Here is an 18,987-nt window from a genome sequence, read left to right as displayed (position 1 = left end):
CTTCCTAAAAGCTTCCAGGATTGCAGTGTTCACAACTTCTAGAGGCAGGTTGTTCCACTGGTTAATCAACCCCATTGTCAGGAAGTTTCTCCTTAATTCCAGGTTGCTTCTCTCCTTGGTTAGTTTCCATCCATTGGTTCTTGTCCTGCCTTCTGGTGCTTTGGAGAAGAGTTTGACTCCCTCTTCTTCGGGGCAGCCCCTGAGATATCGGAACGCTGCTGTCAAGTCACCCCTAGTCCTTCTTGACAAGAGTGTCCATAAATGCCAAGCTTCTTGTAACGTAGCTTGGATGGGAGTCCTATTGATCGTTTTCTCAAGAGAACCCAGCTCAGAGAGCCCCAAGGACCCCACAGTTCTCCTCCTTCTCCACTCTTGAAACCCCACCACCCTACTAGACCTGATGACGTTCCCTAGTTGGACAATGAAATGTCTGCCAGAAAACAACCCAACTCAGAGAGCCCCAAGGACCCCACAAAATTCCTCCTCTTCCTCCTTTTCTTTCTCCTCCTCCACTTTGCAAACCCCACTCCCTTCTAGCACTGATGATGTTCCCTACTTGGGTAAAAAAATGTCTGCAAGAACACAACCAAGCTCAGAGAGCACCAAGGGTCTCACAGTCCTCCTCCTCCTCCTCCTTCTCTCCACACACTCCATTCCCTTCTAGCCCTGATGATGTTCCCTAGTTGGGTCATGAAACATCTACAAGAAGCCAAGGTCAGAGAGCACCAGGGTCTCACAGTCCTCCCCCCTTCTCCTCTCCTCCTCCTCCCCTTCCCCTCTCCTCCTCCTCCTCCTCCTCCTCTCCACACACCCCATTCCCTTCTAGCCCTGATGATGATGATCCCTAATTTATTTATGAAGTGTCTGCAACAAAACCATCAGAGATCACCAAGAACCATACAGCTCCTCCTCCTCCTCCTCCTCCTCCTCCTCCTCCTCCTCCTCCTCCTCCTCCTCCTCCTCTCCACACACCCCATTCCCTTCTAGCCCTGATGATGATGATCCCTAGTTTGGTCATGAAGTGTCTGCAACAAAACCATCAGAGATTACCAAGAACCATACAGCTGCTCCTCCTCCTCCTCCTCCTCCTCCTCCTCCTCCTCCTCCTCCTCTCCACACACCCCATTCCCTTCTAGCCCTGATGATGATGATCCCTAGTTTGGTCATGAAGTGTCTGCAACAAAACCATCAGAGATCACCAAGAACCATACAGCTCTCCTCCTCCTCCTCCTTCTCCTCCTCCTCCTTCTCCTCCTCCTCCTCCTCCTCTCCACACACCCCATTCCCTTCTAGCCCTGATGATGATGATCCCTAGTTTGGTCATGAAGTGTCTGCAACAAAACCATCAGAGATCACCAAGAACCATACAGCTCTCCTCCTCCTCCTCCTTCTCCTCCTCCTCCTCCTCCTCCTCCTCCTCCTCCTCCTCCTCCTCCTCCTCCTCCTCTCCACACACCCCATTCCCTTCTAGCCCTGATGATGATGATCCCTAGTTTGGTCATGAAGTGTCTGCAACAAAACCATCAGAGATCACCAAGAACCATACAGCTCTTCTCCTCCTCCTCCTCCTCCTCCTCCTCCTCCTCCTCCTCCTCCTCCTCCTCCTCCTCTTCCTCTTCCTCCTCTCTCCATACCCCACTCCCTTCTAGCACAGAAGATTTAACCAAGGTGGGCAGTTCACAGATCTCTCTCTGTCCCCTTAGACAGAATAATGTCATGGTCCAGACCGACATCAATGGCCTGTCCCTCTCGGTCCTCCTTGGACTGGATGTGGATGATGGGGGACGAGCCCTGCTTCAGCACATCAGCTGCTCTGCCAAGGTTGCCGACATCGACTTGAGGTTTTCGGGGCCAAGAAGGTAGGCCACCAAGCCCTGTCTTCAAGTTTTTGATCAGTGTCATCTTCACCGTCTTGAACTGTCCCATTCCGGGAAAGCACAGTTCGTCCTCGACTTACGTCCACAACTGAGCCCAAAGTTCTGTTGCACGCCGGCTGAGGAATTCTGGGAGTTGAAGTCCACAAGTCACCAAAGGGCCAAGTTTGAGGACCCCTCTCCTAGAGGCTGGAGACACGCAATCTGTTTCCTGGGCCTAAGGTGGCCCTGTGGGATTGTGGGCACCCCAGCCTTACCTTCCGGTGTGATGTGAACGTAGCTGTGTGCCCTAGCCAGCTGGTATGGAGAAGGTCTTGGGCCTTCGTGAAGGAACATCTCCATCGCCATGGCGTCCACCAGAATAATAGAGTTGGCAGGGGCCTTGGAGGTCTACTCCAACCTCCTGCTCAAACTGGAGGCCCTATCCCATTCCAAGCAAAGTGTTGTCCAATCTATTCTTAAAGATCTCCAGTGATGGAAGCACCCAGAACATCTGGAGGCAACCAGAATGAGTTCCTCCTTCAACCTTCCTTCCTTCTTATGCAATGGGCAGTGACCAGGGTGTGGTTGAGTCCATTTGATCCTGAGATGTTTTTTTTTTCCCCCTGACAGCTCCCTCTACACTTGGATCTTCCAACCTATCAAGAGGACCTTAATCTCCGACATCAGTCAAGAGGTAAGGTTTGGGATCTCTTTGTCTCGAAGCCGGTCCTCCCCGTTGACTCAGGTCAAAAGCCACCGGGTGTCCATCCATCTTCATTGCTCCACCACCACATCTGGTGGATCACTCCATTTGGCTTCCTTCTCATCGCTTTCTGTACCAGCCTTCCAAATATAAAGTTTTTTTTTACAATTCAGAATAGAGCTGGAAGGGACCTTGGAGGTCATCTAGTCCAACCCCCTGCTCAGGCAGGAAACCCTGTACCATTTCAGACCAATGGCTGTCCAGTCTCTTCTTAAAAACCTCCAGTGTTGGAGCATTCACAGCTTCTGGAGGCAGGTTGTTCCACTGGTTAATTGTCCTCACTGTCAGGAAGTTTCTCCTTAGTTCTAGGTTGCTTCTCTCCTTGATGAGTTTCCATCCGTTGCTTCTTGTCTGGCCTTCAGGTGCTTTGGAGGATAGCTTGACCCCCTTTTCTTTGGGGCAGCCTCTCAAATACTGGAATATTATTATGATGTCCCCCCTGGTCCTTCTCTTCATTAGACTAGACATACCCAAATCCTGCAACCGTTCTTCAATTAATTAATTAACTAATTAACTGACATGCTGCCTGTTCTTGCCTAGAGGTGACTCTAGCCGACTTACCACCAAGATAAAACCTTAAAAATATGAGAACAAAATAAATATCAACATTAAAATACAAATACGCTGAGACCAGCATTCTCAGCACCACCATTTTGGGACTGCGTTTCCCAGAATTCCTTCTCGTCGCTTCCGTACCAGCCTCCCAAACGCAAATCTTTATTTATTGACTTAACTTACGAATTGCTCTTCTCGCCGGCTTACAGCCGGTCCTCGGCTTACGACCACAATCCAACCCAAAATTTCTGTGGCTAAAAACGAGACCTTCGTTAGGTGGGCTTTGCCCCATTTTGTAACCGTTTTGCCACCGTCACTAAGTGAGTCACCGCAGTTGTTCATTGAGTCACACGGTTGCTAACTGGCTTTGCTCGTCACGTGACCCCCAGGGGGACGCTGCGACCGTCGTAAATATGAGTCATTTGCCATGGGTCCGAATTTCGATCAGGTTGACCAGCGGGGATGCTGCGACGGTCATAAGTGCGGATCGGCGGCAAAAAGCCGTTGTAACTTCCGACGGTCACTAAACGAAGTGTTATAAGTCGAGGACTACCTTTTGATTAAGGATTCGCTTCTCTATCAGTGGGAAACAGCCCGGCACGGGATCCTCCCGCGTGTAAAATCCGCACCCGCCTGGCGATCTGTGTCAGATTCTTGGCCCGTGCGCAGAGTTCTCTTTGAAAGGAGGTTTATGAGAAGGCGAAAAGTTTCCTGAGTTTTCAACAGGTAGATTGGCTTTCATTAAAGAAGCCCAATTTATCTTTCAGCTCGTTAGCGTAGAGATGGGTTTGTTTTTTTCAACCGAGGCCCCCTTTTTCCCAGCAAGGTGGAATGCACAGGTGTCGGTCCGTGTTTTTCCCAGCCACCTCCTGCAACCTTATCAGGATGTGTCCCCGGAGAAGATGGACAGATGCAGGCAGGAAGCGAGGGCTCTGATTTCACCGTGAGCAGGTGAACTCACCTGTGAGCAGGTGATGTGCCGCGACAGATGGGTAGCAAGGCCTAGAAACGGACCGTCCGTCCACCATCCTCGCCCTGCCTGTTTACCTGTTTGGTTTGCACGCTTTTCTCCCCCCCCCCACCTCCCTCCCCAATGATTTCAAGCTAGCCTGGAGGGCACTTTTGTCCTCCCTGCAGTGTAGGCCTGGGTGAAGAAAAACGGCACGATATAAAAAAAAGGTGCCGAGGCGAAGTGACAACCTACCGGGAATCCTTCACTTGCGAGCTTTTGTTGAGGGACTGGTTCGAAGTCACCAGGAAGGTTGAATATTGTATAATTGTATATAAATGATATGTTTATAAAATGCACATATGTGTATAAAACACAAAAAGGATGTAGACAAGAAGGAATGTCAGACCGTTAACACTTTGTCCAAAGTTTTAAATAATAAAATTTGTAAAAAAAAAAAAAAAAAGTGACTCGTGGCTTCTGAAGTTACGATGACACCAGAAAAAATGACTTGTGACTTTTCACACTTACAGTGGTTGCAGGTGATCCAAATTCAGACATTTGGCCACTGGCTCATATTTGTGGTGGTCGCTGTGTTCCTGTGTGTGTGTGTGTGTGTGTGTGTGTGTGTGTGTGTCCTATGATCCCCTTTTGCCATTTTCCGACAAGCAAAGTCACTGGGGAAGACAGATACTGCAGCCAATTTTGGTCACCATATCACGGAAAAGATGTTGAAAGTTTGGAAAAAATTCACAGAAGAGAAGCTAAGATGATCCAAGGCCTGGAGACTAAAAACATACAAAGAATGGCTGCAGGACTTGGGTTTGGCCAGTCTTAAAAAAAGAAGAAATAGGAGAGACATGATAGCAGCGTTCCAGTATCTGAGGGGCTGCCACAAAGAAGAGGAGGGGGTCATGTTATTCTCCAAAGCACCAGAGGGCAGGACAAGAAACAACGGAAGGAAACTGATCAGAGAGAAGCAACCTGGAATTAAGGAGAAACTTCCTGACAGTGAGGACAATCAACCAGTGGAACTCCTTGTCTACAGAAATCCATTTAAAGAAGAGACTGAACAGTCACTTGTCTGAGATGGTATAGGTTCTCCTGCTTGAACAGGGGGCTGGACTAGAAGACCTCCAAGGTCCCTTCCAGCTCTACTCCACTCCACTCTACTCTACTCTACTCTACTCTACTCTACTCTACTCTATTCCTTATTCCTTATTCCTTATTCCTTATTCCTTATTCCTTATTCCCTATTCCATATTCTATTCTATTCTATTCTATTCTATTCTATTCTATTCATTCCCTATTCTATTCTATTCTATTCTATTCTATTCTATTCTATTCTATTCTATTTCTATTTCTATTCTATTCTATTCTATTCTATTCTATTCTATTCTATTCTATTCTATTCTACTCTACTCTACTCTACTCTACTCTACTCTACTCTATTCTATTCTATTCTATTCTATTCTATTCTATTCTATTCTATTCTATTCTATTCTATTCTATTCTATTCATTCCCTATTCTATTCTGTTCTGTTCTGTTCTGTTCTGTTCTATTCTATTCCATTCCAGCTACTCCTATTCTATTCTGTTCTGTTCTGTTCTATTCTATTCTATTCTATTCTATTCTATTCTGTTCTGTTCTGTTCTGTTCTGTTCTGTTCTATTCTATACTATTCTATTCTATTTCTATTTCTATTTCTATTTCTATTTCTATTCTATTCTATTCTATTCTATTCTATTCTATTCTATTCTATTCTATTCTATTCTATTCTATTCATTCCCTATTCTATTCTATTCTATTCTATTCTATTCTATTCTATTCTATTCTATTCTATTCTATTCTATTCTATTCTATTCTATTCTATTCTATTCTATTCTATTCTATTCTATTCTATTCTATTCTACACTATACCTTATTCCTTATTCCTTATTCCCTATTCTGTTCTGTTCTATTCTATTCTATTCCCTATTCCCTGTTCTGTTCTGTTCTGTTCTATTCTGTAATCCACTTGACCTTCAGTGATCCACACCTTTACTATACAAATGGAGGTTGAAGGTCTTTCTTGCTTAAAGGACCAAGCAAGGACACTAGAGAGCTGAAAAGGTTTTTGTATGCTGGCCATCTCTTCATGATCAGCTTTTCCTTCCCTTCCAGGTGTGCACAGAAGTCAAGAAATACGTTGACCACTTTTCACAGCATTTGAGGAACACAGAGCGTGAGTAGGCCCACCACGGCCAAGTTCAAACCAGCTTCTTCTCCTCTCTAGGCCCTATGAGATCTTGAACGTTGCTTTCCTCTTGTTCTTCTCTAGCTTGGGCCCAGATAGACTCCGAAGCAGGGATCGACTTCTCCTTGGTGAGCAAACCAGAGATCATACCTGGTCAAGTTAATCTGGACTTCAAGGTAAAATCCCCTGGCTGAGGCACACAGCATTCATCGCGGTCTCAGATGACGATGATGATGATAATTACAACAACAACAACAAAGTTGGAAGGGACCTTGGAGGTCATCTAGTCCAACCCCCTGCTCAGGCAGGAATCCCTATACCCTTTCAGACAAATGGCTGTCCAGGCTCTTCTTGAAAACTTCCAGTGTTGGAGCATTCACCGCCTCTGGAGGCAGGTGGTTCCACTGATCAATTGTTCTCATGTCAGGAAGTTTCTCCTTAGTTCCGGGTTGCTTCTTCTCTCCTTGATGAGTTTCCATCCGTCGCTTTTTGTCTTGTTATGTGATCCCTGTGATTATTTTTTAGTCTCTAAAGAGGGCTGAGAAGAGCAACTTAGATGATCAGAGGCCTGGACACTAAAACATACAAAGAACGGCTGCGGGAGTTGGGTTTGGCTGGTCTAAGGAAAAGAAGAAAGAAGAAATAGAGGGGACAGGATAGCAGTCTTCCGCTATCTCAGGGGCTGCCCCAAAGAAGAGGGAGTCAAGCTATCCTCCAAAGCACCTGAAGGCAGGACAAGAAGCAACGGATGGAAACTCACCAAGGAGAGAAGCAACCTGGAACTAAGGAGAAACTTCCTGACAGTGAGGACAATTCACCCGTGGAACAACCTGCCTCCAGAAGTGGTGAATGCTCCAACACTGGAGGTTTTTAAGAAGAGATTGTACAGCCATTTGTCTGAAATGGTATAGGGTTTCCTGCCTGAGCAGGGGGTTGGACTACATGACCTCCAAGGTCCATTCCAACTTATTATTATTATTATTATTATTATTATTATTATTATTATTATTATTATTATTATTATTATTAACTTTTATTCATAAACACGAAACTCAGTCAACTGAACTTCTTTCTCTTTCTTTCTCTTTCTTTCTCCTTCTCCTCCTCCCCATCTTCCTCCTCCTCCTCTTTCTCTTTTTCTTTTTCTTTCTCCTCCTCCTCCTCCTTCTCCTCCTCCTCCTCCTCCTCTTTCTTTCTCTTTCTCTTTCTCCTCCTTCTCTTGCTTCTCCTCCTCCCATCTTCCTCCTCTTCTTCCACCTCCTTCTCCTCCTTCTCCTCTTTCTCTTTCTCTGTCAGTCTCCTCCTCCCCCTCTCCTCTTTCTTTCTCTTTCTCCTTCTCTTCCTCATCTCCTCTTCTTCCTCTTCTCTTCTTCCTCCTCTTCTTTTTCTCCTCCTTCTCTTCCTCCTCTTCTTCTTCTTCTTTCTCTTCTTCCCCCTCCTCTTCTCCTGAAATAGTCTGAAATGGCGTCGGGTTTCCTGAGCGGGGATTGGACTAGATGACCTTCAAGGTCCCTTCCAACGTTGTTGTTATTGTTGTCGTTACTCCTTCCCTCCTCCTCCTCCTCCTCCTCCTCCTCCTCCTCCTCCTCCTCTTCCTCCTCCTCCTCTTCTTCCTCCTCCTCCTCCTCCTCCTCCTCTTCCTCCTGCTCCTCCTCCTCCTCTTCCTCCTCCTCCTCCTCTTCCTCCTCCTCCTCCTCCTCCTCTTCCTCCTCCTCCTCCTCCTCCTCTTCCTCCTCCTCCTCCTCCTCCTCCTCCAGACGGAGAAGGTCACACTACGGAGCGGGCGTTGATCCACTTTCCCCCCAGTTGAAGGAGAAAGGCCTGACCTCCCCATTTCTCCTCTTTCCTTCCAGGGGGAGTTCTTCTCCGTGCATCAGCGTCAAAGAAGCCCCCTCCTCCCCACCCCCCTCCTCCTACCTGACCGGTCACCCTCCATGTTTGTAATAGGGGTCTCCGATTTTTTGCTCAACTCTGCAGCCTTTGTGTACTTCACTAGAAATATGCTACGGGTGAAATACACCGATCAGACGGTAAGGCTCCTCCGGGGATTCTCCTGGCTTGAAGGAGGAAAGCACTTTTTTCCCCCCCCCCAGGAGGCAACTGGCCTTTTTGGATTGTTCTTTGAAGACCTTTCGCTCCTCATCCCAGAAGCTTCCTCAGGTTCTGACTGGATGGTGGGGGAAGGGAAGGATTTATACTCCTTGCAGACAACTGGTCCTTTGCCTTCCTTTAGAGAGCCGTTGAGGCCACCTGGAGGTTTCTTTGTGTCCTCAGTTGTCCCAAACTGTTGCTTTTTCACGAGGCGACTGGGCTGTTTTTCTTCGAAGACATTTCGCTTCTCATCCAAAGAAGCTTCCTCGGGTTCTGGGACCGGATGGTGGGGAATGGGAAGATTTACACTCCTCGCAGACAGCCGGTCATTTGCCTCCTTTTAGAGAGTCCTTGAGGCCACCTGGAGGCTTACCTGTGTCCTCGGGGTCACCTGAGTGGTGCAAATGGGTGGGGAGCCTTCTTGGCTGCAGGATGTTCTTCTGCCCTGGGTCCCTTCGCGGTTGGGGACGGGCACAGGATGATGGGGATGAGTCTGCGTTGTCTGCATCTCCATCTGAAGCGCAAATGGTTCCTGTAGTCTGCAATTTTTTTTTCTGGACATCCGTTCCTACTCCCGCACCCTTCGAAGGGCGTTCATCCCAAACTAAGGAGATTCTCAGCCATCCAGCTCAGGGTTGTCCCAAAGGGGCTTTTTCAGGAGGCAACTGGACTTTCTTGTTTTTCTCTGAAGACATTTCGCTTCTCATCCAAGAAGCTTCCTCAGGTTCTGATTGAATGGTGGGGAAGAGAGGGATTTATACTCCTCGCAGATTGCTGGTCATTTGCATCCTTTTAGAGAATTGTTGAGGCCACCTGGAGGTTTATGTGTCCTCAGGGTCACCTGAGTGGTGCAAACGGGCGTGGAGCCTTCTTGGAACCGCTGAAAGGACCGTGTGGTAGACTGGAGATAGATTTTGTCGTATCCCTGCCCCTCTGGTGAGGCCTCTTTGGTCATCCAAGCATACCTTCCTTCTTGGAAGGGATGACCAACGCCTATATAAACAGGTTGATTATCTTACCCTGCAAATTAATGCAGCTAGACCTCAACTTACCATAACTGAGCCCCAAAGTTATGTCGCTAAGCGAGACAATTGTTAAGCGAGCTTTGCCCCCGTTTTACCACCTTTCTTGGTACCGTTCTTAAGTGAATCACTGCAGTTGTTCAGTGAGCAACGTGGTCGTTCAGCGAATCCGGCTTCCCCCATTGACTTTGCTTGTCAGGAAGTCGCAAAAGGAGATCGCGTGAAAACCTCCTCCCCCCCCCTCCAGGATACTGCAACGGTCATAAATATGAGTCAGTTGCCACTTAACGACGGCCCGACTCGCTTAACAGGCCATGTGATTTGGACTTGCAACCAAGCGGCTCACTTAACCAGGGCCCTAAAAAAAAAAAAGGCCGTCAAACCAAGACTGATTGGGTTGGCTGCCTCGTGAACTACGACCGAAGGTCATAAGTCGAGGTCTATCTGTACCGTAAAACAAAAAAACAAAGGTGGATGCTCCATCAAGGGAGGTTTTTAAGAAGAGATTGGAGAGCCCTTTGTCCAAAACGGTATAGGGTCTCCTACCTGAGCAGGGGGTTGGACTAGATGACCTCCGAGGTCCCTTCCAGCTCCGCTCTTCTGTGTCCTCAACGAATCTAATTCCCCTTTCAGATACCCAAAGCGGTCCCGTTTCGCTTGAATACCCAAAACGTTGGATCGCTTTTACCCGAGGTAAGCAAAATGGATGGGTTGAGAGAGAAGGGAGGGGGAAAAAAAAATCGGGCAGGGCGAGATTGCCGGCAGGGGGGGGGGAATCCATGGATCTCCGGGTGGATCTCCAGCTGGGGTCTCCAGCCTCTGCTCTTCTTCCTCTCCAGCTGAAGAGGCAGTTTCCGGGGAGGCCCATGGAGTTGCACCTGGAAGCTCGGAAGGAGCCGAAGCTGCACTTCCACCCGGGGGGTCTGGATGCCACCATCCTGGGCCGGGCGAAGGCCTCGGTGGTCCTGCCCAACAGCAGCCTGGTCCCGGTCTTCACCCTCCACGTTGTAAGCATCATCGGAGCAGGGAAAGGGTGGACCGAAACTCAGCCTCGGCAGAGCAGCTCTGGGCCCTTTGGAAAAGCCTGTGAGAGGAGGAGGAGGAGGAGGAGGAGGAGGAGGAGGAGAAGGAGGGAGGGGTAGGGGAGGAAGAGAAGAGGAAGAGATGGAGGAGGAAATAGGATAGAGGAGGGGAAGGAAGAGAAGAAGGAGAGGGAGAGGAGAAAAAGAAGAGGAGGTGGAGGAGGAGGAAATAGGAGAGAGGAGGAGAAAGAGGAAATGGGAGGGAGGGGTAGGGGAGGAAGAGAAGAGGAAGAGATGGAGGAAGAAATAGGAGGAGGAGGAAGAGAAAAAGGAAGACGAGGGGGAGGAGGAGAAAGAGGAAATAGGGAGGGGGAGGAAGAGAAGAGGAAGAGATGGAGGAGGAAACAGAAGAGGAAGAGGAGAAAGAGGGAGGAGGAGGAGGAAGAGGAAGAGAAGAGGAAGAGAAGAGGTGGAGGAGGAAATAAGAGGACAAAGGAGGAAGAGGAGGAAGAGAAGAAGGAGAGGGAGAGAAGAGGTAGGAAACAGGAGAAAGGGGAAGAGTAAGAGAAGAGTAAGAGAAGAGTAAGAGGAGACGAGAAGGAGGGAGATGGAAGAGGAGGAGGAGGAGAAGAAGAGAAGAGGTGGAGGAGGAAATAGGAGGAAGAGGAGGAAGGGAAGAGGAGGAAGGAGGGGAAGGGGAAGGAGCAGGAGAAAAAAAGAAGTCGGAGGAGGTGGAGGAACGCAGAAAGCACCAGTGAACACGCATGCAACACGTGTGCAAATCAGGCTCGGTCTTACTCCATCCCGTGCACTTCCGAGTATTTCCCGAAGGTCTGGCGGCCTGCAGAAGGCGGCTTCACGAGACACACACACACACCCCTTTCCCACTACTCGGGGGTCAAGCCCAGGCCCTCGTCTGGCTGCTCCACCTCCTTCTTGGTTGGCCACCGTGGAGTAGGCGCTCCGGGCTCTTCTGCGCCTGATCTACGTTTCCCTCCGACTCTCCCAGGACTGCGACGTCACCGGGCAGATCTCCCTGGAAGCCGTCCGTTCGGGCGATTCCCTGGCCAAGGTCAAGGGCTCGCTGGCCCTCAAAGGGTGAGTCCCCCTCCCCTCGCGCCCCTTCCCCACCCGCCTTCCCCCAGCCTTTCCCCTCTGCTTTCGTGCAGTCCTCCAACTTACGGCCGTTCCTTTAGCGGAGAGGTTACGAAGGGCCCTGAAAAACGGGGACTTAAGGCAGCCAGGCTTAGAAACCCAGGCAGCCTCCCTCCCTCCCTCGCTCAGGTGATAAGATGCTGGCCAACCAGCAGGTACAGAGAGTCCTCGACTTAGCAGCGGTTCACTTAGTGACCCTTCAAACTTCCAGGGACACTGAATCACCTGCCTCCAGAAGCTGTGAATGGTCCAACACTGGAAACTTTTAAAAAGAGACTGGAAACCCTACACCCTTTCAGACAAATGGTTATCCAGTCTCTTCTTAAAAAATTCCAGTGTTGGAGCATTCACAAGTTCTGGAGGCAGGTTGTTCCACTGGTTAATTGTCCTCACTGTCAGGAAGTTTCTCCTTAATTCCAGGTTGCTTCTGTCCTTGATGAGTTTCCATCCGTTGCTTCTCGTCCTGATTTCAGGGGCTTTGGAGAAGAGCTTGACTCCCTCTTCTTTGGGGCGGCCCCTGAGACACTGGAAGGCTGCTATTACGTCACCCCCCAGTCCTTCTCTTCATTAGACTAGAGCAGGGGTAGGCAACCTCGGCTCTTTTATGACTCATGGACTTCAACTCCCAGAATTCCTGAGCCAGCATGGCTCAGCATGGAAACCTCTCTCTTTCCCCCTCAGCATGGCTGGCTCAGGAATTCTGGGAGTTGAAGTCCACGAGTCATAAAGCGGCCTAGGCCTAGGACAGGGGTAGGCAACCTCGGCTCTTTTATGACTCATGGACTTCAACTCCCAGAATTCCTGAGCCAGCATGGCTAAGCATGGAAGCCTCTCCGTTCCCCTCAGCATGGCTGGCTCAGGAATTCTGGGAGTTGAAGTCCACGAGTCATAAAGTGGCCTAGGCCTAGGACAGGGGTAGGCAACCTCGGCTCTTTTATGACTCATGGACTTCAACTCCCAGAATTCCTGAGCCAGCATGGCTAAGCATGGAAGCCTCTCCGTTCCCCTCAGCATGGCTGGCTCAGGAATTCTGGGAGTTGAAGTCCACGAGTCATAAAGCGGCCTAGTCCTAGGACAGGGGTAGGCAACCTCGGCTCTTTTATGACTCATGGACTTCAACTCCCAGAATTCCTGAGCCAGAGGCTCAGCTTGGAAACCTCTCCCTTTCCCCTCAGCATGGCTGGCTCAGGAATTCTGGGAGTTGAAGTCCACGAGTCATAAAAGAACCGAGGTTGCCTACCCCTGGACTAGACAGACCCAATTCCAGCAGCCGTTCCTTGTATGTTTTAGCCTCAGTGCTCCGTGGGAATCCCAGGGGCAGCTCAATGTGGGGCGGGGGCTGTGGGTTGGCGGTGGGCTCTCTTGAGAATACAGAAAGAGGCTTTGGTCAAGATCTTCTGTCCTCTTGTGTCCCCCCCCCAGTTTGCGCTTGTCTCAGGAGTGGTCCAGGATCGGTGAGATCAAGGTGAGTGAGTCAAAGTGCGAGCAGAAAACCTCACCCGCGGGGAATGACTGGCGCTTGATTGAGTGAGGGTCTCTGCCCATTTGGATCTTCTTAAACACGGGTAGTCCTCGACTTACGACCGTCCTCCCTTTGCTAAGCAAGGCGGTCGTTAACTGAGACACCCCCCCACCTCACAACCACGATGCGTGGTTAAGCAAATTACAGGTCCTCCTCGACTTAGAGCCGAACGTTCATGTTGCTAAATGAGACGTGCGTTAAGTGAGTTTCCCCCCCGTTTTGCAACCTACCTTGCCCCGGTTGTTAAGTGAATCCTTGCAGTTCAGTTACTAACGCGGTCGTTGAACAAATCCGGCTTGGCTTGCCAGAAAGTCGTAAAAGGGGATCACGTGTCCCCAGGACACCGCCACTGTCATGTCCATGCCAGTTGCCAGGCAACTGAATTTTGATCACACGACCACGAGGGGATGCTGCAATGGTCGTTAAAGGTGAAAAACGGTCATAAGGGACGTTTTTCCCCCACACTTCCGTTGTAACTTTGAACGGTCACAAAATGAACCGTTGTAAGTTGAGGATTGCCTCGTCCTCGTGCCACGTCATGTGATCCCCTTCGGTGACCGACTGATCAGCCAAGTCAACAGGGGAAGATAAATTCACGTCACAGCCTTTTTACTTACTTAACCATGGCCATCTGCTCAGTTAACAACCAGGGGAAGAAAGGTCCTAAAAATGGGGCAAAATTCACTTCACCGCCCTCTCCCTTAGCAACGTGTGAACCAGTTGCCTAGAAAATATGATCCCCTGACCACCCTGGGGATTTTGTAATGGTCATACAAGAATGGAAAAAGGGTCACTGGTCCCTTTTTCCCGGTGTAACTTCAGTCAGTAAATGAACGGTTGTTAAGTCGAGGACTGCCTGCCTTTGATTGCCGCCGTGTTATTTTTCCTTCCTATGGACTACCCTCATCATTCTCAGTTTTCATAATTCTGGTTTCATAATTTCATAATTACGAAATGACATCTACCTATCTGGAATGGTATAGAGGTTCTCCTGCCTGAGCAGGGGGTTGGACTAGAAGACCTCCGAGGTCCCTTCCAGCTCTGTTCAGATTGATTGATTGATTGATTGATTGATTGATTGATTGATTGAGCAGGGGGCTGGACTAGAAGACCTCCAAGGTCCCTTCCAGCTCTGTTCAGATTGATTGATTGATTGATTGATGATTGAATGAGCAGGGGGCTGGACTAGAAGACCTCCAAGGTCCCTTCCAGCTCTGTTCAGATTGATTGATTGATTGATTGATTGATTGATTGATTGAGCAGGGGGCTGGACTAGAAGACCTCCGAGGTCCCTTCCAGCTCTGTTCTGATTGATTGATTGATTGATTGATTGATTGAGCAGGGGGTTGGACTAGAAGACCTCCGAGGTCCCTTCCAGCTCTGTTCTGATTGATTGATTGATTGATTGATTGATTGAGCAGGGGGTTGGACTAGAAGACCTCTGAGGTCCCTTCCAGCTCTGTTCAGATTGATTGATTGATTGATTGATTGATTGATTGATTGATTGAGCAGGGGGTGGGACTAGAAGACCTCCGAGGTCCCTTCCAGCTCTGTTCAGATTGATTGATTGATTGATTGATTGATTGATTGATTGAGCAGGGGGTGGGACTAGAAGACCTCCGAGGTCCCTTCCAGCTCTGTTCTGATTGATTGATTGATTGATTGATTGAGCAGGGGGTGGGACTAGAAGACCTCCAAGGTCCCTTCCAGCTCTGTTCAGGTTGATTGATTGATTGATTGATTGATTGATTGATTGAGCAGGGGGTGGGACTAGAAGACCTCCAAGGTCCCTTCCAGCTCTGTTCAGGTTGATTGATTGATTGATTGATTGATTGATTGATTGATTGATTGAGCAGGGGGTTGGACTAGAAGACCTCCAAGGTCCCTTCCAGCTCTGTTCAGTTTGATTGATTGATTGATTGATTGAGCAGGGGGTTGGACTAGAAGACCTCCGAGGTCCCTTCCAGCTCTGTTCTGATTGATTGATTGATTGATTGATTGATTGAGCAGGGGGTTGGACTAGAAGACCTCCAAGGTCCCTTCCAGCTGATTGAAATAATCCCATATCCCATAATTATGGGTCTAATTGGGCTGTTTTCCTTGCACAGGTGTCCCCTCTGGAGACTCTTTTGAAGATAGCCGGGCATGTGGCCTTATCGGGGCTTAACAGTGAGTCCGGAGCCATCTCCCCGTTTTCCCCAGGGGTTGGACCCCTCCCTTTGGCTGGAGCTGGGACACACACACACACACACACACACACACACACACACACACACACACGGCGTCTTGGCGGCTGTTTTTCTCCTCTTAGGACCGTCCCAGCTTCTGCCCACCTAGCAGTTCGAAAGCATGTAAAAATGCAAGTAGAAAAATAGGGACCACTACGGTGGGAAGGTAACAGCGTTCCGTGCGCCTTTGGCGTCTAGTCATGCCGGCCACATGACCACGGAGATGTCCTCGGACAAGCGCTGGCTCTTCGGCTATGAAACGGAGATGAGCACCGGCCCCTAGAGTCGGAAACGACTAGCACACATGTGCGGGGGAACCTTTACCTTTACCTTACTTCTCTTTCCTTAGAGAAACTCCAAAAAGGAAAGTTGCTTCCCAGCCTCTACGGAGCCAGCCTCGTGGATCCTGAAGTCTCCATGCACGAGGTGGGTACCTCAGCCAGGGGCGGGTGGGTGGGGGGTAGACTTCTGCAACCAGTTTTGCATACACCCTATAAAAAAGATGTTGAGACTCTGGAAAGAGTGCAGAGAAGAGCAACAGAGATGATCGGGGGACTGGAGGCTAAAACATACAAGGAACGGCTGCTGGGATTGGGGATGTCTACTTTAATGAAGAGAAGGACAGGGGGGGGGACAGGATAGCAGCCTTCCAGTATCTCAGGGGCTGCCCCAAAGAAGAGGGGGGGGTCCACCTACTCTCCAAAGCACCCAAAGGCCAGACAAAGGAATAATGGAATATCTGAGTTGGAAGGGACCTTAGAGGTCTTCTAGTCCAACCCCCTAATCTTAAATGCTACCTCCATGTGTTTCTTTTCCTCTCTGCAGGGATACATGCTGATAAAAACAGACATGCATCTTCCTCTTCGAAACACGGATCTGTGGGTCGTGGGACGAGCAGACGGAGTCACAGACGGATGAAAAAAAGGGGAAATCTCCTGGTTTTTGCAGGATATCTACAAAAACACTGGAAGTTATTAAGAAGAGATTGGACAAACATTTGTTTGAAATGGTAGTGGGTTTCCTGCCTGAGCAGGGGGTTGGACTAGATGGCCTCCAAGGTCTATTCTATTCTATTCTATTCTATTCTATTCTATTCTATTCTATTCTATTCTATTCTATTCTATTCTATTCTATTCTATTCTATTCTTATTCCTATTCTATTCTATTCTATTCTATTCTATTCTATTCTATTCTATTCTATTCTATTCTATTCTATTCTATTCTATTCTATTCTATTCTATTCTATTCTAATATTATATATTCTATTCTATTCTATTCTATTCTAATATTATATATTCTATTCTATTCTAATATTATATATTCTATTCTATTCTATTCTAATATTATATATTCTATTCTATTCTATTCTATTCTATTCTATTCTATTCTATTCTATTCTATTCTATTCTATTCTATTCTATTCTATTCTATTCTAATATTATATATTCTATTCTATTCTATTCTATTCTATTCTATTCTATTCTATTCTATTCTTATTCCTATTCTATTCTATTCTATTCTATTCTATTCTATTCTATTCTATTCTATTCTATTCTATTCTATTCTATTCTATTATTATATATTCTATTCTATTCTATTCTATTCTAATATTATATATTCTATTCTATTCTAATATTATATATTCTATTCTATTCTATTCTATTCTAATATTATATATTCTATTCTATTCTATTCTATTCTAATATTATATATTCTATTCTATTCTATTCTATTATTATAAATTCTATTCTATTCTATTCTATTATTATAAATTCTATTCTATTCTATTCTATTCTATTCTATTCTATTCTATTCTATTATTATAAATTCTATTCTATTCTATTCTATTCCATTCTTATTCCTTTCTTCACCTTTCCCAAATTTCTCTTCCACCCGCCAGGCATTTGAAAAGAAACCTAAGCTTACTTCGGATTGAAACTTCCACTATCCCCTTTATTTTAACTTTGGAAGTTCTCAATAGAACCACTAGATAGGATTCAGAAATTAAATGAATGGAAATAAAAGGTGAAATGCATAAGCTGCAAGCCTTTTCAGACGACTTGGCATTTATCCTAGAAGAACCTTTAGAGACGATTCCTAGATTATTGGAAAAGACAGAACAGTTTGGAGAGAGAGCTGGACCGATAAATAGAGAAAATAGAGGGGAAAAGTAAAGTCGTAGAAACTTCCAATTATTCCCAGGTCTGCAGTCCTTCTCCCCAACTCTCTTGAGATCTGTCATTTGTGCCTGGAAATGCCGAGTCCACAACACTCAAAGAATTGAGGACGCCGTTCATGTAGTCCTCGATCTACAGGCATTTGTTTAGTGGCTGAATTTACAACAGCACTGGGAAAAAGGGAAGTTGGGACCAGTTCTCACACTTTACGACCTTTGTAGCATCCCCATGCTCACGTGATCAAAATGCAGCGGCTTGGCAACTGGCCTGTATTTGTGACAATCTATTTGTGTATTTGTGCAATGTCACCCAGGGTGATGTGATTAATCAGTTTTGACCTTCCCAGCCAGCTTCCCACAAGCGAAGCCAATGAAGAAAGTCAGATTCGTTTAACGACCACGTAATCCGTTCAACGACCACAGCAATTCGTTGAACAGCCCTTGCCTGACAAGGTCACAAAATCAGAAACGACTCGTTTAACATTATGTGTGTGTGTGTGTATGTGTATATATATGTGTGTGTATATATGTATATGTATATATGTATATATATACATATATATACACACACACATATGTATATATGTGTGTGTATATATATATATATATAGGGACGCGGTGGCTCAGTGGGTTAGGATGCTGAGCTTGTCGATCGGAAGGTCGGCAGTTTGGCGGGTCGAATCCCGAGTGCCGCGTAACAGAGTGAGCGCCTGTTACTCGTCCCAGCTTCTGCCAACCTAGCAGTTCGAAAGCATGTAAAACTGCAAGTAGAAAAATAGGGACCGCTCCGGTGGGAAGGTAACAGCGTTCCGTGTGCCTTTGGCGTCTAGTCATGCCGGCCACATGACCACGGAGACGTCCTCGGACAAGCACTGGCTCTTCGGCCTTGAAACGGAGATGAGCACCGGCCCCTAGAGTTGGAAACCACTAGCACACATGTGCGGGGGAACCTTTACCTTTATGTATATGTATATGTATATACATACATATACATATACATATACATATACACAGGGGTTTTTTTCTCATAGAACGCTCAGAATGGAGTTCCGGCACCTTTTTTGGATGGAACCTTGTAGGGTAGGCAAGGTGGGTTGTATGACATGTGTGAGTTCCGGCACCTTTTTCTTTTACAAAAAAAGCACTGCATATACATATACATATACATATACATATACATACACATACACATATACATATACATATACATATACATATACATATATTTATTTATTTTATTTATTTTAATTCCATTTATATCCCGCCCTTCTCCGAAGACTCAGGGCGGCTTACAAACTTAGTAGTAGCCTTCATTCTATATATATGCCTGCTTATTAGGGCTTTCACACACACCCCAAGCGGCATTATTACAAAGTCAGCTTAATTGCCCCCAACAATCTGGGGCAATTAC

The 18,987-nt window shown here is 47.1% G+C and overlaps 1 protein-coding gene across 1 annotated transcript in view; it reads left to right on the top strand.

The window, feature by feature from the left end:
* LOC308665493 (bactericidal permeability-increasing protein-like) overlaps positions 1-16,318 on the top strand; it is a gene marked incomplete at its 3' end in the record, with an annotated part of 76,232 nt that extends 59,914 nt beyond the window's left edge. The window contains exons 5-16 of the mRNA XM_081323554.1: positions 1,704-1,859; positions 2,487-2,550; positions 6,288-6,348; positions 6,445-6,536; positions 8,214-8,792; positions 10,107-10,166; positions 10,313-10,480; positions 11,505-11,593; positions 13,073-13,115; positions 15,281-15,341; positions 15,750-15,826; positions 16,226-16,318. Of these exons, the coding sequence (XP_081179680.1) occupies positions 1,704-1,859; positions 2,487-2,550; positions 6,288-6,348; positions 6,445-6,536; positions 8,214-8,792; positions 10,107-10,166; positions 10,313-10,480; positions 11,505-11,593; positions 13,073-13,115; positions 15,281-15,341; positions 15,750-15,826; positions 16,226-16,318 (1,543 nt within the window). The remainder of the gene's footprint in view (positions 1-1,703; positions 1,860-2,486; positions 2,551-6,287; positions 6,349-6,444; positions 6,537-8,213; positions 8,793-10,106; positions 10,167-10,312; positions 10,481-11,504; positions 11,594-13,072; positions 13,116-15,280; positions 15,342-15,749; positions 15,827-16,225) is intronic.
* Between the last annotated feature and the right edge of the window lie 2,669 nt (positions 16,319-18,987).

This window comes from Vipera berus, assembly GCF_964194415.1.
Source record: "Vipera berus genome assembly, chromosome: 3".
Taxonomy (NCBI): domain Eukaryota; kingdom Metazoa; phylum Chordata; class Lepidosauria; order Squamata; family Viperidae; genus Vipera; species Vipera berus.
The sequence above is the reverse complement of the archived record's forward strand: the minus strand, read 5'-3'. Positions and strand labels throughout refer to the sequence as shown.